Consider the following 24,374-nt stretch of genomic DNA (forward strand, 5'->3'; position numbering starts at 1 on the left):
TACTAAAGAAACAAGGTAGAGGAACCTAATGGTACTCTATGATGGGAGAGGAGAACAAATTTGTGGAGGGTGTGGTATGCTGACATTTGTTATGAGGAGAAATTAAACTGTACATTTATGACAATAGTCGTCTTGTTAAGTCAACATTGCCCTTGAATAAAGTGATCTACTAAAACAAAAAAACATTCATTTTATTTACTTATTTTTTAATATTTATTGTAATTATTTTCCCTTTTTGTTGCCCTTGTTGTTTTTTACTGTTGTTGTAGTTATTATTGTTGATGTCGTCATTGTTAGGACAGAAAGAAATAGAGACAGGAGGGGAAGACAGAGAGGGGGAGAGAAAGATAGACACCTGCAGACCTGTTTCACCACCTGTGAAGTGAATCCCTGCAGGTGGGGAACCAAGGGCATTTATTTACTTATTTATGAGTGAGAGAACACAGTTTAGCTCTGGCATAAAATGGCTCTGGGGATAAAACCTGGTAATCTGGGGTCTCATGTAAGCAAGTTCTGTGCTCTAAGAGGTTGAGTTACCTACTAGTACAAGAATCAAAGAATCTTATGACTGAAAGGAAATCAGAAAATAAGTTCTAACACAATAGACCCCTTTGTGGGTCCTCATAGGACCTTGCCTTCAACTTGGATCAACAATGGTAGAGAATGTTCCATCCTCCTTACAGAGGATGGACAACATACTCTATGCTACCCCTGGGGAAGATGGGTCGATATTGGGGCAGCTTGGAATGTTCCTACTCATGACCACAGAATGTGAACTCAAATTTACAGAGATGCAGAGGTCACATAGGCTCCTAAGCTGAATAGAGGCTCCAGATCAGATAAAATTGATGGGGTTTACTGCCAACAATATTTGTACCCCTTTCTCATATTAGGGAGCTACTCTCTTCCCTGATCCAGCTTTCTGGTCCTTTTTCCAGCCATGACATCATCTCCCCAGACAATAACTTGGAACTACCTGCATATCAGATTTCAGGCTCAGGGGAAAAAAGAAAAAGGGGGAAAAAAAAAACTAGTATAGCCACAGGCCCTTTGGACTATAACTAAAATATGCCTACTAGTTATCTACAAAATAGAGGACCCCCCCAACTCTTCATCTGCATTATTCCAGCCTTTAGGTTCATGATTGGTCAACAATTTGTCTTTGTATGTTAACTCTCTTTTCAACCACCAGTTTCAGATGCTAGCATGATGCCAACCAGACTTCCCTGGACAGACAACCCCACCAATGTGTCCAGGAGTTCCGCTTCCTCAGAACCCCGTCCCACTAGGAAAAGAGAGAGACAGGATGGGAATATGGATCCACCTGTCAATGCCCATGTTCAGCAGGGAAGCAATTACAGAAGCCAGGCCTTCCACCTTCTGCATCCCACAATGACCTTGGGTCCATACTCCCAGAGGTTAAAGAATAGGAAAGTTATCGCGGGAGGGGATGGGATACGGAGTTCTGGTGGTGGGAGTTGTGTAGTTGTACCTCTCTTATATTATGGTTTAGTCCATGTTTCCTTTTTATAAATAAAAAGGTTTTTACTGTTGAGTGTCAACCATTAATCTCCCCAATAAAAAAAAAAAAAGAAAGAAAAGAAGTTCTTAGAGTCTTTAGACACTACTCACAGACAGGAAAAGAAGAACCTAGAAGGTAAAGTAATCTTCCCAAAGTTAGAGTTAAGAGACAGAATAGAGGCCAAGGACCTAAGTTTCTTTGCTTAACTATAAAGTTGAAAAGAAGGTTTTTTTTAATAATCTAATATCTAATTATCCCCTTGAAAAATGTTCATATACATCTCAATTTTGTGAATATAAAAAATTGAAATACAGAACTTACTGTGACAATGCTGTAGTGATTGGGAAAAGTTTTTGTAGGATATACTGGTCTCATATTTTTAGTATATGTTCCACAGCTTTCTACAAGGGAAAAATAAGATTGTTATTAAATAAAACTCATAATCTGTTTACCTCATTTAGCTACCATGCTGTAGATATCTAAACTATTTTAAAGATTAACTCAGAAGAATTTATAACATAAAAATCTAGGGCAACACTGTGAATTCAAACTCAATATTAAGAGCTAATTATTCTCTCAGTTAGAAAAAGATTAAGTTGATATAGTCAACCCATAAGTGTCATTAACACTAAATTCCATATGAATCATTTATAGTGAATCATGTTTGCTAAATTTTTGTCTATTTTTGTCACACAACTATTTATAAGAAGTATCTTTTTTAATGCAATAGTGGTATTTCTGTAAAATTAAAACAAGGGTGAATCAGTAGCTAAAAATTCAGAACCAGCTAACTATAATCTTATTGCTTCTCTAAAGACAAAATACATCTTCTGGCTTCCACTTACAAAAAGCACAGAAGGGAGTTGGGCAGTAGCACAGTGGATTAAGCGCACGTGACGCAAAGCCAAAAGACCCGCGTAAGGGTCCAGGTTGGAGCTCCTGGCTCCCCACCTGTAGGGGAGTTGCTTCATAGGCGGTGAAGCAGGTCTGCAGGTGTCTGTCTTTCTCTCCCCCTTTCTGTCTTCCCCTCCTCTCTCCATTTCTCTCTGTCCTATCCAACAACAACGACATCAGTAACAACAACAATAATAACTACAACAACAACAATGAAAAACAACAGGGACAACAAAAAGGAAAAGAAATAAAATAAATTAAAAAAAAAAAAAAACCATAGAAGGCAAATTGTTTCTGATTTAGTACTAGTGTCGTGGTCCTCTTCTCCTGCCTCTGTCAAGGAAGGAACACATAGCCAGTGATTCTAGCATTTTACTACTACTTTATTGTCTGAAAAAAGTTCTTAAAATTGGCATGTCTGTGTCTCACTGCTTTCCAAATAGTTCAGAACTACAGATCACATACCTCAGCCATCCAAAGCTAACTGTATATTGATTTCTTTTTAAATTCACATAACAATGCCTAGCTCCTTAATTTTGAATTTAGGCATTTATCTCTTTAATTCAGAATGATAACATGGTTGGGCTACTGAAATAATCTTTCTTTCTCTTGGAAACAAAAGACCAAAAATAGGCTTTAAAGTCTTAATTCTGGCTGATAAAAACATTATCTTGGGAGTCTGGTGGTAACACACAGGGTTAAGCGCACATGGCGCAAAACGCAAAGACCTGCGGTGAGAATCCTGGTTCAAGCCCCCAGCTCCCCACTTGCAGAGGGGTCGCTTCACAAGCGCTGAAGGTGAAGCAGGTCTGCAGGTGTCTTTCTCCCTCTCTGTCTTCCCCTCTTCTCTCCATTTCTCTGTCCTATTCAACAACAGTGACATTAGTAACAATGATAGTAATAACAACAACAATGACAAAACAAGTGCAACAAAAGGGGAAAAAACAGCCTACAGGAGCAGTGGATTCATGGTGCAGGCACTGAGCCCCAGCAATAACCCTGGAGGCAAAAAAAAAAAAAAAAAAAAAAACCAAACTTTTTTTCACATTAAAGTTCTAAAGTAACTTTATGGAGCTGGGTGGTGACACACCTAGTTGAGCACACAAGTCACAATGCACAAAGACCCAGATTTGAGCCCCTAGTCCCCACCTGCAGGGGGAAAGCTTTGCAGATATCTCTGTCTCTCTCCCTATCTCTCCCTTACCTCTTGATTTCTGACTATATCTATTCAATAAATAAATAAAGATAAATCTGAAAAGTAATTTTATGTCAAATGATTCTTCTTAAAGCCTAAAAATTTAAAAAGATCTTCAAAAATTATTTTTGACTTGTCACAAAACAAATAGTTATGTATTTACCAAGAGTGATTCTATTGTTTATGGAAATGTCATATATCACATTCTGATACATAATATTTTATCCTCTTTTTATTCATTTATTTTTATTACTTTTTTTGGAAAGGAGATGACTTCCTTATTCTTTTTAATTTTTTTTAAATATTTATTTACTTATTCTCTTTTGTTGCCTTTGATTTATTGTTGTAGTTATGATTGTTGTTACTGATGTCGTTGGTATTGGGTAGGACAGAGAGAAATGGAGAGAGGAGGGGAAGATAGCGGGAGAGAAAGATAGACACCTGCAGACCAGATTCACTGCTCGTAAAACAACCCCCCCCCCTGCAGGTGGCGGGGGGCTTCAATCAGGATCCTTACTTTGGTCCTTGGGCTTTACGTCACGTGTGCTTAATCCCCTGCGCTACCTCCCGACTCCCATTCATTTAATTTTTTTAATTTATCTATTAGAAGCAGAGAGAAATTTAGAGGGGAGGGGGAGATAGAGAGGGAAAGAGACAGTGAGACACCTGATGCCCTGCTTTACCACTCGCAAAGCTTTCCCCCTGCAGGTGGGCACTGGGGGGCTTGAACCTGGGTCCTTTCGTACTCTATTGTGTGCACTTTACCAGGTGCACCACCACCTAACCCACTATTTTATCCATTTATTTTGTAGAAAGAGACCAAAATACTTTGCTGTCATTTTATACAGTACCAGGGACCAAACCCAGGGCCTTACTTGTGCAAGACATTTATTCTACCACTAAACGAACTCCCCAGTCTATAAATATTTTACAATGACAGAAGAGCACAGAAGTATAGTTGTATTTATTTCTATTTCAGTTCAACACTATGTTGTTGTTACTTAAATATTGACAATAAGCAAATTGTGTGGTTTATATACATATATTTTAATAATGATAAAAGTAATATATTAGTAACTAGCATGATGTAAAACTTTGATGTTAAAACTAGTAATATATAAGTCTGCTATTATATTAATAACAGGATGATTTTCAGTTAAGGTCTTGATTGAAACAAATTTTGCTTAGGTGATAAACAGCACTATAGGATGAAAACTACACCATAAGATGTCTGCATTAATATGTTAAAAATTCCTCTAGTTTTGAAATGTATTTTAATATGTAGAATATATATAATGGCACAAAATAATACAAATTTGAAAAACAATATACTTATGTACATAACACATACAATATAGGCTATATATGACATCTTAACCTATCTAACAACAACGACAATAATAACTACAACAACAATAAAAAACAAGGGCAACAAAAGGGAAAATAAATAAATATAATTTTTTTTTAATTCTAAGCTTAGTTACACTGTTTTAGAATTTTAAAAAAGTGGATTTAGAGCAATTAACATATTAATACTTAATTCCATAAAACGTTCAACTACTTTCTAATAGAAAAGTCTGGTCAAACACTTAAGCTCTGGGGGGAGTTGTGGGGCAGCACACAGGGTTAAAGCGCACGTGGCGCAAAGTGCAAGGACAGGCGCAAGGATCCAGTTCCAGGCCCCAGCTCCCCACCTGCAGGGGAGTCGCTACACAGGCAGTGAAGCAGGTCTGCAGGTGTCTATCTTTCTCTCCCCCTGTCTTCCCTTTCTTTCTCCATTTCTCACTGTCCTATCCAACAACGACTACAACAATAAAACCACAAGGGCAACAGTAAAGGGGGGAAAAAAACAAACACTTAAGCTCTGTCAGTATTTTTCCAAAAAGAGACTTCTCTAGTCTATCTTACTGAAGTCGTGACACTCCAACAGACAACTACCAAGTTACTCACTTAGTCTGCTAATAACAGGAAGAAGTCCAGCCCAAGTGTGTAAATACTCTGCCCTGAAACCATCCAAAGAAAATAGGAGGGTGGGAGCTTTTTCATACCTGTATAAAAAGAAAAAAAAAGTATGTATAAAGAAGTTGATAGCATAGCAAATAAAGATATTTTTCTTTCTTTGGTGCAAGTCTAGTGGAGACTTTCCCATGAAGTTAATATGTAATCTAAAGTAAACTAATAAGCATCTTCATAAAGGGTATTTTGTAAGCATTTGCATTCATATACAAATTGTCTCTCTCTCACACACACAAAGTAGTATTAATCAAGCATATATATTTTTATAAGCCACTACACAGAGAACATCACTCTTGGTTCCTACTATTCCAAAAGTCAAGTTAAACATTACTAATGTTAAATAATAATTGCCCATCTTGCAGAAGAGTAAACATTAACCGCAGAAATTTCTAAATAGTACTTTTGTTTCTTTTTTCTTAAACAAGTACTTTCTGATATTGTCTCTGTTTGAATCTAACAAATGGCAGATCACATCACAAAAAGCATACAAAGTATTTTTTTAAGTTTAATATATTTCAAAGGCATTAATACTCAATAGAGAAGTTTCAGAGGTACTTATTACAGTCAAATATAAATATCATAAAGTAGTAATCCAGTTAGGAATGTAAGCACATGGGTAGAAACACTTCTGCCTTTCTCTCTCTCTCTGGAGTTAATGTATGTATTGTGGACATCCAAAATGAGCAAAGGAAAACATCTAATAATGATGTACTCAGAAAAAAAAATGGGTAACTATGAAAAATAGTCTTATGAGGGGGCTAGGTGGTGGCCACGCACCTGGTTGAGTAAACATGTTACAGTGCACAAGGACCCAGGATCGAGCCCCCAGTTTCCACCTGCAGGGGGAATGCTTTGCAAGTGATGAAGCAGTGTTGCAGGTGTCTCTGTGTCTCTCCCTCTCTATCACTCCCTTCCCTCTCAATTTCTGGCTGTCTCTATACAGTAAATAAAAATAAAAATAATAAAAAGTTAAAGAAAAAGAAAGAAAAATAGTCTTACGACTGAAAATTTATAGTCAGGGAAGATAGCATAATGGTTATGGAAAGTGATTCTCATGTCTGAGGTTCCAAAGCTTCAGTTTCAGTCCTTTGCACCATCATAAACCAAAGCTTAGTAGTTCGTGGGGTGGGAGGCAAGAGAAAATTTACTCAATAATATGAAGTTGCAGATAGACCTAGTTTTTTTTTCTCTTTTTTAAATCTTAGTGGAACTTTTTTTTTAAAGATTGTATTTACTTTTTATGAGAAAGATAGGAGGAGAGACAAAGAACCAAACATCACGCTGGCACATGTGCTGCTGGGGATCGAACTCAGGGCCTCATGCTTGAGAGTCCAAAGCTTTACCACTGCGCTACCTCCCAGACCACTGGCCTAACTTTTTTTCAAGCTTATCTTCTCCCCATCTTACCTCTCATTCACAAACAAAATGAAAACATTAAGGAAATGCATACAATTTCCACTAATAGTGGCTCTGTTCAGAAACTAACAAAATAAGTTGCCAGGTTCAAAAGTTATATTTGTATATAATCCTGTATATATTATCAACAGAAAATATAAAACAATTGACTGGAAAACTACTAAGTATATTGTTATAATAAGCCCTCATATGTGGGGCTGAGCAGTAGCATATCAAGTGGAGCGCACATTACAGTGTGTAAGGACCCCAACTTAAGTCCCCTCTAAACTTCTCTCTGTCCTATCAAACAAAAGGGAAAATTATATATATGGTCACTGAGAACAGTGGATTCATTTTACAGGCACTAAACACTCAGCAGTAATCCCAGTGAAAATAAAAATTTTAAAATAATGTTTAAACCAGTGATTTTTTTCCAAAAAATTGGTTTTATTTTTATAGAAAATTTGATATTGTAATTAAAAATAATATTGACATTAAAGAAAAAAAAAGTTAAAATTCACTAAATCTAAGGTGTGCAGACACCTATCCCAGGGTGATATAAAATTGTACTCATGTGCCAGCAGCTGTCCTGTAAACCATTATTTCCACAATAAAGCAATTTTAAAATGAAAAAAGATTTCCAATATATCTTGGACTTAAAAAGACATGTTAGGCTACATTAGAAGCCATCTTTGAAAGCTTTTTCATTTGGGTTTAGGTTTTACAATTGTTGTTACCATTGCTTTAAACATCAAGGTACTTTTCACTCCAAAAGAAAAAAAAAAACTCATTTTTAAAAGAGAAACACAAAACACCTGTGTACATAAACAAATTATGCAAAATGCAGGGTTAAAAATTCAAACCACTATCATCTTTATATTACCAAAGACAAGGTCAGAATGAAAATAACACAGGGAGTCTGGTGGTGGTCGGGTTAAACACACATAGTATGAAAATAAAACTTAATGAACTAAAGAATAATAGTTACTCTTACTTATCATAACTAGATAAAAGAAAAACATGTACTTCTAAAAAAATACCACTATCTCACAGTATCTAAGAATATACTCTTACCCTGCTGGACACTGTGGTTCATTAATGTTTTCACATGTTTCTTCTACCCAACTTTTCACACCTAAAATATTTTCAAGAAATTAAACAAGTTGAATACACTTAGTAGGGCTGTGTACCTTGTGAAATACATTATGCCAGATTTCACAAACAAATTTGTTAATGTATTTGATAACATGGAATATGACTCCAGGAAAATGAGGCAAATTGACGGAGGTACTCTGTTTTCAAAAAAGTTAGTAGATAATCAGTCTGAGAAAATTACATATAGGATTTCAAGAGAAAACATATTCTTGTAGTCATGAGAACTTGAAGGAATCTCTTCTATTTCTGAACTGTCAATATTTTCAGCCAAAATTTACAACCATCCTTCTCCCATCCAGCAAAATGTAGTATTAAGTCATTCATGCTTTAATTCCTTTCATATATAGCTATGTTCTGTCTAAGGATTTTAAGGAACCCTTTAACACCCTGGCAAGGTATCATAATAATATAACTGTATGTGGTAATCTATAAATCCTTTGCTGTAATTTTGTATCTATTCTTTCAACATATGTATTTGCATGTGTGTGTAAAAATATATATACAAAATTATATGTAGTGTTTCTATTATATATAAATGTGGGGGTCAGGTGGTGGTGCACTTGGTTGAGCGCACATATTACAGTGTACAAGGACCCAAGTTCGAGCCCCCGGTCCCCACCTGCAGAGGAAAGCTTTGCGAGTGGTGAAGCAAGGCTACAGGTGTCTCTGTCTCTCTTCCTCTCTATCTTCCCTCCTCCTCTCAATTTCTGGCTGTCTCTATCCAATAAATAAATAAAAATTAAAAAAATAGAAATGTGCAAGGACTAAAAAAGTGGTTTTCACAAACACAATATTAAATATAAAGTTAGTATCAAAACTATATGAGAATGGTAGTGGAAAAGCAAGTGACTAAAGATAAAATAACTTTAGCTATATGTAGCGGGTATTAATCATCAAGATGAGTAATGAGCACAAGGTTAACTATAAATACTTTCTTTTTAAAAATTTTTTTTATTATCTTTATTTATTGTATAGAGATAGCCAGAGATTGAGAGGGGTGGGGAAACATAGAGGGAGAGAGACAGAGACCTGCAGACCTGATTCACCACTAGTGAAGCTCTCCCCCTGCAGGTGGGGACCAGAGGCTTGAACCTGGGTCCTTGTACACTGTGATGTGTGCGCTTAACCAGGTGCACCACCGCCTGGCCCCTATAAATACTTTCTATTCTAATATTTATTTGAAATTTTCTCTACTAGTATTTGAAAGTATTTTTCAGAGGATTTTCTAACACACCTATCTCCTAACTTACAAATAATAATATTTATGTAAAACCCAGTTTAGCCCTATGAAAATGTCAAGAGTTGTAGAACCCTGCCAAAGTAACATGGAAACCTGACCTTGACACGCAGAACTATAGTTGATGCAGCAGTCGCCCTTGTCCTTGCAATCATCCGAACAGGAGCAAAGGCTTCTGGACAACCTTTTTTCACCACACCTAAATTTGTTGCAAGTCCATATATGTTCTAGAAACAAATATCAACAAAATACATTTGATGGCTCAAATTTAACACACCCAAAGTGAACAAAGAGCTGCTGTCTTCTGGTGCAAGATCCATAAGACACAATGAATTGTTTCATAAATCTTAGTTACTCACACAATCATTATTTAAAAATGTAGACAAACATCACTCTCTATGTAGTTTTTTTGTTTTTTTTTTTACCTGGCTCTATACATGTCTCTTGGTAATCCAAACAGCAGTTTCCAAGTTCAACACAAGCAACGTCACAGCGACAGTTTCCAAATGTTCTCTCAAAACAGCGCCCTTTGCAACTTTTAACTGAAAATATTAAGTGAGTTAGATACTACTCACCACTACTAAACAAACGTAACTAAATTATATGTAGATTCAAACACTGTTGTTGAAAACACGGATGTAGTAACAAAGTTACCCAAACATCCTTTCACAAATACATATAAGATGTGACACAAAAAGAAGGTATGTTTATGTACAGTGTGATTTTTATCTCTTGCCATAGAAACAGGGAATTTTTTTTTCTTTTATTTATTACAACTCTTATTGAGTCAAATAAGATTTAAAATACTTATAGTATGGTAAAGACAAATCAGAATAAAGCTTGTATAGAGTATCTTGTGCTCTGAAAACTGGCTGAAATGGCCATGAAGTTCACTAAAATTGAAAAATGTGAGAAAAGATTTGTTTAAATGAATGTGCATGCATACTTCAGAAAGAGGAAGTATATCTGACTCACTTCTTGGCATGAAGATGTCATATATTTGTGTATCACATGTTTGTAGAACTGTGATTCCCTTCTATCAACAAAAATATCTAGCTCTGGTTTTGGTGGTGCTGGGGATTAAACCTGTAACATTAGAGCCTCAGGAATGCAAACCTTTTGTATAACCATTATGCTGTCTCCCTGACCCTGAAAGCTTTTTGCAAAACATAACTTCTGCACTTACGTGGCAGGTATGGAAGGAAAATTTTCTTCTTCAAAAACAACTTTGTTATAGTTCTCTTTAATTTATCTGGAATGAATTATATTTTCAGTGGAGTGCTAAAAAATATCAGGATAGTTGTTCAACAATTTGTTTGGCTTTGTATGTCGACTCTCTTTTCAGCCACCATGTTCCAGATACTAGCATGATGCTGACCAGACTTCCCTGAACTGACAACCCCACCAGTGTCCTAGAGCTCCGCTTCCTCAGAGCCCCACCCCACTTGGGAAAGAGAGAGGCAGTCTGGGAGTATGGATTGACCTGTCAACACCCATGTTCAGCGGGGAAGCAATTACAGAAGCCAGACCTCCAACCTTCTGCATCCCACAATGACCTTGGGTCCATACTCCCAGAGGGTTAAAGAATAGGAAAGCTATCAGGGGAGGGGATGGGATACGGAGTTCTGGTGGTGAGAATTGTGTGGAGTTGTACCCCTCTTATCCTATGGTTTAGTCAATGTTTCCTTTTTATAAATAAAATAAATAAATAAATACATAAAGTAAAAAAATATATATTAGGATGGTAATTATAAAAAATCTACCTGCACAATAATATCAGGCCAACAGAAAAAAATTAATAATCCTAGAGCTTAACTGTAATAGTATCCTTGTGCAAAAAGATACTACTGGGGAATTTAATTCTATTTTGACCCTGAAAATATAAGCAATTTTAAAAATATAAAATTACAATAATGTTGTAGGTCACAAATACTATTTTCTTGACTTCATGGGAAAAAATGTTCTTAGTTAGATAAGAGCTACTACTTGGAACTCATTAAGATTCAATCTAGTAGATTTTAATTCATGCATACTACATGGAGTTTAAATTAAAACTGCCATTTGCAAACCTTCAGGTTTATTATTATATATTTAACTGAATTTAAGGTTATTACTTTATACTTCAAAACTACATAAGTGAACATCTGTAACTTTTTAATTTGTTAAATTTAATATCTTTGCTCTAAATATATTGTTGACTATATTAAACCACTACATTTCATTACTTTCAAAACAAATCTTAACAATCATTTAAAAATTCAAATGACTAATATTGCACTCACAGTATAGTTGAATAGGAAAAGAATTTGCTCAATTTTCAAAACTGAATTCCCTTGTGAGAACATCAACTATTTATATGAGGGGTTAAAAAATACTTCATTTTCAACATAATGATGACTACAATGTATTGTGATTCAGAGTTTTATTATTTAGAGTAACATTTCAATTCTGAATAAACTGATTCACTCAACATAAAAATTAGTTGTAGAAGCTTAATTATATCACTATTACTTTTTTTTTTTTTTAACCAGAGCACTGCATAGCTCTTGCTTATTTCAGCTGGAGATTGAAAATGGGACCTTGGAGGATCAGATATGAAAGTCACTACCGCTTTCAAACAGCCAATGTCCAAACGTTTTAAATCTCATAGCATTGTGAGACTATGATTATCATTATGAAGGATTATGTGTTTCTGGTTGCCCTGAGATGCTGTTTACCAAGTAACCCCCATGGCTGCTTTAGCAACTAATTCCTTGGGGAGAAAGAATGTCCTAGAAATCCCTGGAGGAAATCAGGGAGAGAAGATTCTAGAAACACAGTACTAGAACTTGTCAGCTATTTCTGCTTGCTTATTTCTTTGTTCTTGTTTTAGATTTCTGTTTGTATTATTTTTTAGTTGGGAAGAATAAAATTCTATAGGTGAATATATAGCTAAAATATTATGCAAGTTTCAAGAAAAAAAGCTCATACTAGCATCAATTTTACAATATCCAGTGGAGTCCCTATAGAATTAGGACATAAAATTTATTTCAAATACATTCTGAAGATGGTTATATATCACCACCACTATTTCCTCCCCTAGCACACATACACAGCACTCTATTAATTACCTTCTTTTGCACAGCTTGGCTTCAACCCAAATATACAACCAAGGATTGTTGTTAACACACAGACTGATAATACCTAGAGAAAGGAAAAATAAAATCATATAGGTTCTGTACAGAATTGTGCTTTCAATGTTGAAATCAATGTAATATACACACATCTCGATTTTCAGTGATACACACTGGAGCATCATGATAGAATATTACTTCACTTGAAAAAGATTAAATAAGAAAATCCTATTTTTCCTAATGTTTTATTTCTTTAAATACTTCTGAACTTGATGGCTTTAAATTTTCTGTTGTTTCCAAGTCAAGGTGCTGGCTGCATAGAAGCAATCACTGTATGAAAAGTCACTGTACACTGTCTATGCTATCTTCAATAACATGTCTATTAAATTTTAGAAGACCTATCTATACCATTCAAGGTTAATATTGCTATAAGCTTATTAGTTAATGTAAATGAATTAAATCCAAAAAATGTGATGACTAAGGAAGATAAAAAGGATAATTTATTTATAGGCTCAATTTCCAACTTATTATTTCATAAAAGGCAATTTGAGAACAATAGACAGTTCTTGATTCTTCTAACAATTAATATACACAAACTTAAGAAATGTCCTAACTTGCACTCACAAAGTCTGGATTTAGAAATGAACTAGACAGGGTTAAGTGACGATACTCCAAACCCAAACTGATTGTATAACTGGGATTAAGTTACTTAAGATTTCTAGACATGAGATTATTCATCTATAAAATTAAAAGGTTGGTATACAGATATCTCTAAAAAATATTTCCAGCTCAAGCATTATACTATTACCTCACCATCAAATCTTCTAGACTTTGAAAATTCAAAATAAGAGAGGTATACCATATGATTCCTATAAACAATAATAAACCTTTAATATGTGAGTTAAAAGAAAAAATGCAAAGCAATTCACAAAATAATTCTTAATAATTCTGGAGCAGAACTTCCTAGAGAACTCACTGGAAAGTCAGTTTGCAAGGCAATTCAACACCAACAAAAAATACATATGATTAGTATCAACTACATGTAAATACAGACTATTACACATTAAAGAAAACAATGAGACATAAGCATTGGAGAGCTTCTATGTGTGTCAAAGAAGGTAAAAAGTAATGACTCTTATTTCATAAACTCTAAGAAGTAGCTGCTGAGCTTTACAGTTGTTTAAAGAAGAAAGGTTGGTGTAGCTGCAGTGTGAATAACCAGAAAGAGCTTCTTAGAACCTTTGAGATGGGCTCTAAAAAGGGAAAATGATAGACTAATATTGCTAGTCAACAATGAAGGAAGGGAAGAAAGGATATCAGCAAAGTTTTAGGAGGAAGGCAAGCATAAGAAAAGGCTGGAAGAAAGGACATCATATGAGAAAAAAATACGTAAAGGGTAAGAACATGCAAGGACAAGGCATAGACAGGTAAAAGAAATATTTCCCAACTATCAATGTGAACAGCTTAACTAGATATAGAGGAATACATGGAAGAAAATAGATAAAGAATAGAAGGTAGAGTAGAGGCTTCAATAATTTCTCAAATAAAACATATCAAGTAGTGCCCATATGTCAGCCTCTAGACTAAGTATTTGTTAATCAATAATAAAATAATAGAACTTCTGGCTTCAAATTATTCGTGTCAAGAGACTTGAGAATTAAAGAAGAAGTGAATTTGCTGAAAAGTTGATAATCATGAAAGAGCAACTCCAGAGTTCACAAAGTGGACAGAATGCATGAAAGAAAACCTCTAAACAGAGTTAGAACCTGTGAAATATGGGGGGTGGAGCCAACATGACACTTTGGAGGCAGACACTTTTAGGGTAGGATACTGGGCCATCAGCAGGATGGTGAATAAGGGGTCCTAAGTGTGATATCAAGGAGAGGTCCTGTGGCTCAATCTTAGGTTAGAAAACAGAGGGAAAAGAAAGGAAATGTTCTGATTATTTCTGAAGTGCACACGTCTTCCCCACCCCATAACCAGACCCCAGGAGCTGGAGAGCTGCTCCTAGCAGGCTCCCCACTGAGCTCTTTTCTTTATCAAGATTCCTGGCTCACCAAGGGGTGTGTCATTCCAATCCTTTTCCTATTTGATTTCCTTCTCTCTCTCTTTTTTCTTTTCTAAGTGGCTGGAGATCTATTTGAGTGACAAAATATCTGACCAATCAGAGCCTCACCCCTGCCTGGGAAAGATTACCTGGAGGTTTTGTTTGTTTGTTTGTTTGTTTTAACAATTGGCTGTCTTTTTTCAGGCTGCCTGAGCCAGTCTAGAGCCATTCAAGTTGCAGACTGACTGTTCAGTTTTTTTCTCTATTCTATTTTATTATTACTATCATATATATGTGTGTGTCCCTTCCCCCGCTCCTTCAGGTTGACCAAAATTAGCTGCTATTGTTTTTTCCATTGCTAGGTGACTGGGTGTCCTATCTATTGTGAGAGGAACTTGTTTCCACTCTCCCCGTTTTCCCTCCTCCTAGCTAATTAAAAAACAAAAACAAAAAAACTCTTTCCTTTCAATTTTTTTTCTTGTTCTTGTCTTCTTTTCTTCCTTCCTCCTTCTGCTTTCTGAATTCACTGATATTCACTTGTGAATTATTTTGGGAAAGAAATCTGACTCAGAGTGGACTTTCTGTGTGTCTGTGTCTCTCTTCCCTACTTCCCTTTCTCCTCTTGCTATCCCTAGAATTTACAGTGGGCAGGAAATTTGCATAATTGGCATTCTTGTTTTCCCTTTTTTCCTTTCTCTTTCATTTGGATTTTGTTACTATTTTTTCTTGGACTGGAGGTGTTGTTTGGATAACTGATAGTGGTTAAACTGCATCAATCCTTGCTTCAGTTACTATTGTAATTTCTGAGGTTGGTGACTGCATTTGTAATAAAGGCATTTGTATAGCATGAATTATACTCAAAACACAACAGCTGAAGTATGACAGAACAGAAAAAATAAAAAACACATCAATAAAGAAGGTGTGAAATATCACTTGAATGCAGTTCAGATTCACATAGCAGGACTAGGAAGTACATTCAATAAGGTAGAGAAAAGAATATCAGGAGTATAAGACACAAAATAAATATACTCTTTGAATTCAAAGAGGTTAAAGAGGTTTAGGGAAAAACAAAACAATTCTCTGTAAAATAGCAGGCTATATCAGAAAAGCATATATGAGCATTATTGAGATTCCTGAGAAAGAAGATAGAGAGGGGAGCATAGGTCATATTCAAAAAGATCATAACAGAATATTTTCCACACCTGAGCAACATTCAAAATATAGATATCTAAGAAGCTGAGTGAATGTTAAAGTTCCTGAATCCAAAGAAGCCTACACAAAGAAAACTATCCAAAAGTAAGGACAAAGCCCAAATACTGCTGGCTGCCAGGAAAAGAAAAAACTGGCATAAAAAGACAGGGGCATCAGGCTTTCACTATATTTCTCATCACAAAGACTAGAGTTGAGATGGGTGTGGAATGGCATATTCAAAGATTTAAAAGTTAAGAATTACCAGTCACAAATATTCTACCTTGCCAAATTATCCTTCAGATATGAGGCAGAACTAAAGGTCTTCTTAAGAAAGAGAAACTCTCTTTTTAGTCACCAGGTTCCAGATGCCAGCATGATGCCAACCAGACTTCCCTGGACAGACAAACCCACCAATGTGTCCTGGAGGTCTACTTCCCCAGAGCCCCACCCCATTAGGGAAAGAGAGAGGCAGGCTGGGAGTATGGATCAACCTGTCAATGCCCATGTTCATTGGGTGCTGGGTATATTGTGAGAAATAGGTTGAGCATGGTGAAGCTTTTCCCATTGAAAAATAGGGAACTAGGGAAACAAATCTTCCTATAAGACTCCCTCTTGTGAGGCAGAGCTTAGAAGAGGCACGTACTCAGTTTTCTGACTCCCTGTCAGTCCCTCCCTATCTCCAGAAACCCTGCATTTTTTGCCTCCAGGAGCCCAGCATTCCTTAAAACATTAAGCCAGCTCCCCCTGTTCCACCCTGCATTCCTTGATACTATTGCCCATCCTTTTATTATCTACATATCAATCTTCTGCTTTGTCTAACAAATGACTTAAGGCCTCCTCCCTACTCCCCACCCATTCTGCTCATTTAATATATTCTTTTCCTACCCTCAAGACTGCAGGGTGTTATTAATCCTACCAGTCAAACTCCTAGCAACAGTTGCTAAGGAAGTCCCTACCTTTCCCAGTCCCTTTTGCCTTTCTCTGCCCCTTTCCTAACTATATATGGTATTGTCAAGCCACTTCCATTTCCAACTTGCCTCTTCTGTTTTCCAACCTCAGGGAGCGCGGGCAGACAGGGAGGCTGACACCAGCCATTGTGGTTTTGTACCATGTAACTTAACCAGGTGTGCTACTGCCTGACTCTGGGGTGTTCTGATGAATAAAGATTTGAACAGCCTTGCCACCACGAGCTTGGTCCTTGGGTCATCTCTCTCTTTCTCTCGAGTCGCTAGCCCGACAATCAGGGAAGCAATTACAGCAAGTCAGACCTTCCACCTTCTGCATCCCACAATGACCTTGGGTCCATACTCCCAGAGGGATAAAAGAATAGGAAAGCTATCAGGGGAGGGGATGAGATACGGAGATCTGATGGTGGGAATTGTGCAGAGTTGTATCCCTCTTGTCCTATGGTTTTGATGTCTCCTTTTTTAAATAAATAAAAAAAATTTAAAAGAGAAAGAGAAACTAAAGGAATTTACCTCTACCAATCCTGTCTTGCAAGAACTGCTGAAAGGAATCTCACAGGAAAAGAAACAAAGGAATTCCAACTGTAATTAGGCAATCAGAAGAAGAATAGAACCAACAACTGGAAGGGACAAACAGGAAAGGCATGAACAAAATGGACAGAATAATACAATCAAATGCTTGTGCATCAAGACTAACTTGAGTGTGGGGGAAGATAGCATACTGGTTATGCAAACAGACTCTGATACCTGAGGCTCCAAAGTCCCAGCTTCTAAGCAGTGCTCTGGTAAAAATAAATAAATAAATACTTGAAAAAGAATGTTGCAAATATTGTAAGCTAGATAAAACACTCGTGGCAATCACAAAACAAAATATAGACCAGAGAATGATAGGGGGGTTAGATTAAGCACTCACATTACAGTGCACAGGAACCCAGGTTCAAGGCCACAGTCTCCAGCTGTAGGGGGAAGCTTCATGAGTGGTGAGGCAGGGCTGCAGGTGTCTCTCTGTCTGTCTGTCTGTCTGTCTGTCTGTCTCTCTCTCTCTTCATCCACTCTCAATTGCCTTCTTTTCTATCCAATAATAAAAATAAAATAAAAGGAGAATGATAGGAAACATAAATAAAACCATTATAGAAATATACACCAAGTAACAGGTAGAAACAAACATAAAGATAACCAACAAGAGCACAAAACAACCTCAAAACAAACATCAGAATGTCTATAAGTAAATTCCAAATATCAATAATCACTCTAAATGTAAATGGTAAAATTCACCAATTGAAACACTAAGACTAACTGAATGAAATAAAAAGCAAGATCCTTCTATTCTGTACCTCCAGGAAATACACATCCTAAGAAAAAACAAACAGAAAATCAAAGTGAAAGGCTGGAATAAGATGTCCCAAGCCAATAATAACTTAAAAAAATTTTAAAAAGGAAAGAAGGAATAGCTATTCTATTAGATAAAAATAGACTTTGAGGCAAATAAGGCAGTAAAAGACAAGTACAGAGATGTTCATTATATATGGGTCAAAGGATCAATACAAGAAGATATTACCATCATCAGTATACATGCCCCCAACATGGGTGCATCCAAGTAAATAAAACAAGCACTAGATGACTTCAAGGAAGATACTGACAGCAAAACATTACTAGTAGGAGATTTAAACATACTACTCACAGAAGAAATAAAACATCAGAACAAAAAAATCAACAAAGGAATAGTGGCCTAAAATGTTGCCACAGACAAGTTGAACATAACAGATACATATGCAATATTTCACCCCCAAAAAATGAATACACATTCTTCTCAAGTGCACATGAAACATTCCTGAGGATTGAGCAGATGCTGGGACACAAAGATAGCCTTAATAAATATCTAAATGTTGAAATTACATAAAAAACAAGGGAGGGGAGGTCTGACCATGGAGTATGAGGCTATAAATCAATCACAAAAAGAGAAAAAGTAATACTCCCAAAATATGGAAACTAAACAAAATTCCTCTGAATAACAACTGGGTCACTGAAGAAACCAAGAGAGAACTTACAAGTTGCTTGAAGAACAATACAATGAAGAGATTTGTTACCAGACCCTACAAAATGTGGCAAAAGCAGTCCTATGGGGGAAACTCATAGCAATACAAGCCCACATTAGCAAAGAGGAAAATTCTCAAGTAAACCACCTTCTATTATGATTCAGCCAGCTAGAAACAGAGCAACAAAGAGACACAAAATTCAGTAGGAAGACGGAAATAGTTAAAATGAAGACAGATATTAATGAAGTAGAAATTGGAAAGAGTGTCTCTTCAAAAGGGTAAAAAAAAAATAGATTAACCAGATAATGCTTTGACAAAAATTATTAGAAAGAGGTGAAATTACAGTAGATGACAGGGAGATAAGAATCACATCACATAAAGATATCTCTATGCAAGCAAACTAGGCAATTTAGAAGAAAAGGACACATTCTTAAAATCATACTGCCTGCCAAGCTTGACCCAAGAAGAAGCAGAAAGGTTAAACAAGTGAATTACTAGTGCAGAAATGGGCAAAGCAATCAAAAATCTTTACAAGAATAAAAGTCTAGGTCCAGATGATTTTACTAATGAATTCTATAGAACTTTCGAAATTGAACTAACACCAGTTATCCTCAAACTTCTCCATAACATTAAAGAGAGGGGATCATTCAAACATGTTGGGACCATGTGTAAGCCTGATAGAGCTTGGGGAGAACCACCTCCATCCTTGGATGGAGGTCTGGGAAGATAACCTCTTGGTAAGTCTCTCTCAACCGAGGTGAGCATAAGGGGGGAAACTCAGACTTGGTTCTTTCCTTCTTGATTCTCAGGCCCACAGAAACTCCAATACTTCCCTGCATTAACTGCAGGCCACATGGCCACAGATTCACTTATTCAAAGTCACCTTCTGATTACAGAAGAACACACCTTATCACACACTTCATGACTCATCTCAGACCCCAGACAAGAGAAATTCCAAACTATATGGCCTTTTGATATCCATCTTCTTTCCGTCTCACCCTACGGGTTTAACCCCTATGCTTCTCTCAAATACCTTTGGATAATTAAGTTGCTTGTGTCATGGAGAATAACTGTCTGTATCTCATCAATTCCTGTCATACCAGCCCCCTACCTTAGGGGCATGCTGACTGTTAAGAAACCTGTAATTTCTGACATATTTCAACAATAATTACTTCCATTGCTTTTCTATTTAACTCATGTCCACTTTGCTAATAAACGGACTCTAGGACTCAGATTCTAGGCACGCTAAGAGTCCCCTGGTGTCTTACTTCGTGTCACCCCTGTCGTGAGCGAGAAAGAACCAGCCCGTTACCTTTCCCCTGGAGACCACCCCGCCGGAGAGAGAGAGAGATACCCCGAAACAAACACATTCAATGAAGCTAACATCACTCTTGATTCCAAAAGCAGGAAAGGATTCTAGCAAAAAATAAATCTAATAACCCATATTATCTGATGAACATTGATACAAAAAAATAAAATCTTGGCAAATTGAATCCAGCAACATACTAAGAGAATAACTCACAAAGACCAAGTTGGATCTATTTTTGAAAAAGAAAGATGGTTCAGCAATTGTAAGTCAGTCAATCAATGGAATCCACCACATAAAAAAGGAAAATAAAAACCACATGGTCATATCAATTGACACTAAAAAGGCATTTGATAAGATTCAATTTATGATAAATATGCTTTAGAAACTGAAAATAGAAGAAATATTCTGCCATTCAATTAAGGCTATATATTATAAACAACAGCTAGTATCATGCACAATAGGGAAAAACTGAAAAGTTTTCTCCTCAAAAGTCTGGAATGACATACCAACATCAATTATTTAAGTTCTGGAGGCCCTTGCTGTTGCGATCAGACAAGAAAGACATACCAAAAGAATACATATTGGAAAAGAAGTCAAACTATCACTATTTGTTGATGGCATGATAATATATCTAAAGTCTCCAATGACTCCACCAAAAAACTACTATTAATAAATTCAGTAAGGTAACAACTAATACACATAAATCTGTAGCACTTCTATGTACAAATGATGAGTCAGCGGGAAGGGAATTGAAGGAATCAGTCCCATTTGCAATCAAACCCAGAGAAAGAAAATAATTTGGAGTGAATCAAAGGATATGAAGAATTTTTACAATGAAGACTATAAACATTGTTAAAAGATTAAATACAGAATGACACAAAGGAATGGAAGAATATCCCTTGCTCATGGACTGGAAGAATAAATATTATTAAAAATGGCTATCCTACCAAAGCAATCTATTGAATCAATACAGTCTCTATTTTTCTTCAAGGAAAGTGGATAATTTATTCAAAAATTTGTGTGGAACCACAAAAAAAAGAAAAGAGAAAAGAAAAGAAAAGAAAAAATAATAGAAATAGTCAAAGAACTCCTGAAAATAAAAGGAAAAACACAGTGATATAATATTCCCCAACTTCAGTTTATACTACAAAGCAATAGTAATTTAAAAAGCAAGGTACTGGAACAAAAATGGACACTGAGGCAAATGGAACAGAATCAAGAGACCATGGGGCCAGGTGGTAGTGAGACCAGAAATAAACCCACACATATACAGCTACCTAGTATATGACAAAGGGGCCCAAACCCATTTTCATGAGAAAAAAGATTATTTTGGTACTGGAAAATTATATTTGGAAAATGATGCTCAGAGAATGGTGCTGGGAAAATTAGACAGCTGCAAAGAGAAAAATGAAACCAGATCATCATCTAACACTAACATCAAAAGCAGCTCAAAAACAGGTCAAAGATTTGTGTATTAGACTTAACACTATAAAATACACTAAAGAAAACATTGTAAAACACTGCATCAAAATTTAACATCAGAAGTGTACTTGGTGACTCAACCTCATGGACATGTGAAATGAAAACAAGATTCAATAAATGGAAGTATATCAAAAGTAAATTACATAAAGATGAATAGGTAACAAAATAATTGGGAGTATATATTTACATGTAACACATCCAACAAGTGATTGATATGAAATATTTTTTTAAAACTCATAGAGCACAACAAAAGAATAATCCAATAGGGAGTCGGGCAGTAGCACAGCAGGTTAAGCACACAGGATGCAAAGCACAAGGACAGGGATAAGGATCCCAGTTCAAGCCCCCAGCTCCCCACCTGCAGGGGAGTCACCAGACAGTGAAGCAGATCTGCAGGTGTCTGTCTTTCTCTCCCCCTCTCTGTCTTCCCTCCTCTCTCCATTTCTCTCTGTCCTATCCAACAACAATGACATCAATAACAACAATAATAACTCCAACAATAAAACAAGGGCAAAAAAAAGGGAATAAATTAACACATAAAAAAAAAAGAATAATCCAATAAAAGTAGACAAAAGGAATGAAACAAGACTTCTCTAAAGAAGAGATACACATGGTTTATTGCTTTTCAGCCACTAAGCTACAGATGCTACTATGATTTCATCCTGAACTCTCTGGGTAGACAACCTCAGCAATGTTTCCTGAAACCTCACCTTTCCAGAGCCCTAACCCACATAAGGGAAAGATAGAAACAGGCTGGAGGTATGGCTCAACCTGCCAATGTCCATGCTTAGCAGAGAAGCAATTATAAAAGCTAGAACTCCCACCTCCTGCACCCACAAAAGCAATTTGATCTATACTTCCAGAGAGGTACGTGATAGGGCAAGACAACTAGAGGCCTCTGAACTTCCATTCCACTAGGACTTGAAGCATTTGTCACCAGAAAGCTTGTTTTTATACCACAGCTAAGAGAGAAGTGAATCTAGAAAATACCAGAGGAAGCTGGGCACTTCTCAGGAAGCTGAGAGAAGAAAAAAGGAAGGATACTTGGAAGTAGTAATAGTTGTAGGTGAGACGTAAAAAAGGAAGTGAAGGCAGGGCAATAGAAAAAATAGGCAAAGTGTGTGTGTGTGTGTGTGTGTGTGTGTGTGTGTGTGTAGATATAGATATGTAGATATAGATAGTTATAAGTCAGCACATATCTGTGAAGTTGAGAGAACTACTGCAGTTTCCAATGGTGGGGTGTGGGGGACACAGAGCTCTGGGGATAACCGTGTGGAATTATACCCCTATTATAATTTTGTAAATAAATATTCAAAAAGGAGGGGGGCTGGGGAGACAGCACAAAGGTTATGCAAAAGCCTTTCAAGCCTGAGGTTCTGAGGTTCTGAGGTCCGAGGTTCAATCCCCAGCACCACCATAAACCAGAACTGAGCAGTGTTCTGGTAAAAAAAAAAAAAAAAAAAAAAAAAGAAGGAGGAGGAGGAGGAGGAGGAGAAGAAGAAGAAGAGATACACATGGCCCACAGACATATGGAGAAAGGCTCCACTTCACTTAGCACTAGAGAAATGTAAATTAAAACTACACTGAGGGCAGGGGAAATAGCATAATAGTTATGCCAACAGACTGTCAAGCCTGAGGCTCAGAAGTCTCAGGTTTAATCCCCCCACCACCATAAACCAGAGCTGATCATTGCTCTGGTTAACAACAACAACAAAAAAATGACTGAGATTCCACCTGACACCTGTGAGAATGAAACTCTTTAACAAAACAGAAAATGACAGGTATTGGAAATGTGTGGAAAAGAAGGATTTCTGTTACTATTGGTGGGAATACAAACTGATAAAAACTACTTTGGAAAAGTGTATGAAGAATTCTAATATAAAAATGAGAATACCGTATGATTCAGCAACACTACTCTTAGGCATCTATTTAAAAGAAATGAAAACACTAATTTGAAGGGACATATGCACCCCTATGTTCATAGCTGCATTATTCATAATAGCCTAAGAATGGAAGCAGCCTAAATTCCCATCAACAGATGATTGGCTAAAGAAATTATAAGATATATATTCTATGCAGTATTGCTCTATTATTGAAAAAAGAGAGAAATTGTGTCTTACTGGACAAAATGGCTAGAAATAGAGGTGATTAGCCTTAGCAAAATAAATGTGGAGGTGAAAAACAGCTACTAGATGTTTTCACTCATATGAGTAATCTAGAGAAATGAAACAGATGCACTACTTACAAAAGAGGAGGAGGAAGAAAGACAAGGGAAGAGAAGAAGAAGAAATAAAGGGAAGAAGGGAGAGAAGAAAAAAATAAATTGTCTCAAAAACTGCTAGAACTTTGGTGGTTATAACTGGAAGGATTGGGGCATGAGGTAGTGATTACAGTGGGGAACTATATCCTGTAATCCTATAATTTTGTAAACCACCATTAATTACACATTTTAAAATGCCTGAAAAAAAAAAGAATATCAGGAACAACTTAAGTTAATTTTCAGAAATTGGTTTGATAAAGCAGATTTAATCTATGTGAAAAAATCCTCGCAGGAAATTCACCTCCGAGATAAATATGTAGAAACAAGGCTGGTAGGATGGAGGAAGATATTTTTTGAAAACCTAAGGTGTAGCCACAAGAATGTGAAAACAGCTGATGATGTAGCTCCTCTACCCTCCCGGCAAGTAAGAAGGATCTGAGAGGTGAAGTCACAATGAAGCAAACAAGGAAAAGGGACTAAGGTCACACCATGTGAAGGACAACAGAAAGTCTGTGAATTTGTGTAGACTAAATCCACAAGACTGAAAAGTCGGGCGG

At 36.4% G+C, this 24,374-nt stretch overlaps 1 protein-coding gene across 1 annotated transcript in view; it reads right to left on the reverse strand.

The window, feature by feature from the left end:
* ENPP1 (ectonucleotide pyrophosphatase/phosphodiesterase 1) overlaps positions 1-24,374 on the reverse strand; it is an 88,167-nt gene that overhangs the window by 42,572 nt on the left and 21,221 nt on the right. Inside the window, exons 2-7 of the mRNA XM_060190444.1 lie at positions 12,525-12,597; positions 9,840-9,956; positions 9,516-9,641; positions 8,097-8,157; positions 5,562-5,659; positions 1,844-1,923 (exon numbers count right to left, since the gene is read on the reverse strand). Coding sequence (XP_060046427.1) covers positions 1,844-1,923; positions 5,562-5,659; positions 8,097-8,157; positions 9,516-9,641; positions 9,840-9,956; positions 12,525-12,597 — 555 coding nt within the window. The remainder of the gene's footprint in view (positions 1-1,843; positions 1,924-5,561; positions 5,660-8,096; positions 8,158-9,515; positions 9,642-9,839; positions 9,957-12,524; positions 12,598-24,374) is intronic.

Source organism: Erinaceus europaeus, chromosome 4, assembly GCF_950295315.1.
Source record: "Erinaceus europaeus chromosome 4, mEriEur2.1, whole genome shotgun sequence".
Taxonomy (NCBI): Eukaryota; Metazoa; Chordata; class Mammalia; order Eulipotyphla; family Erinaceidae; genus Erinaceus; species Erinaceus europaeus.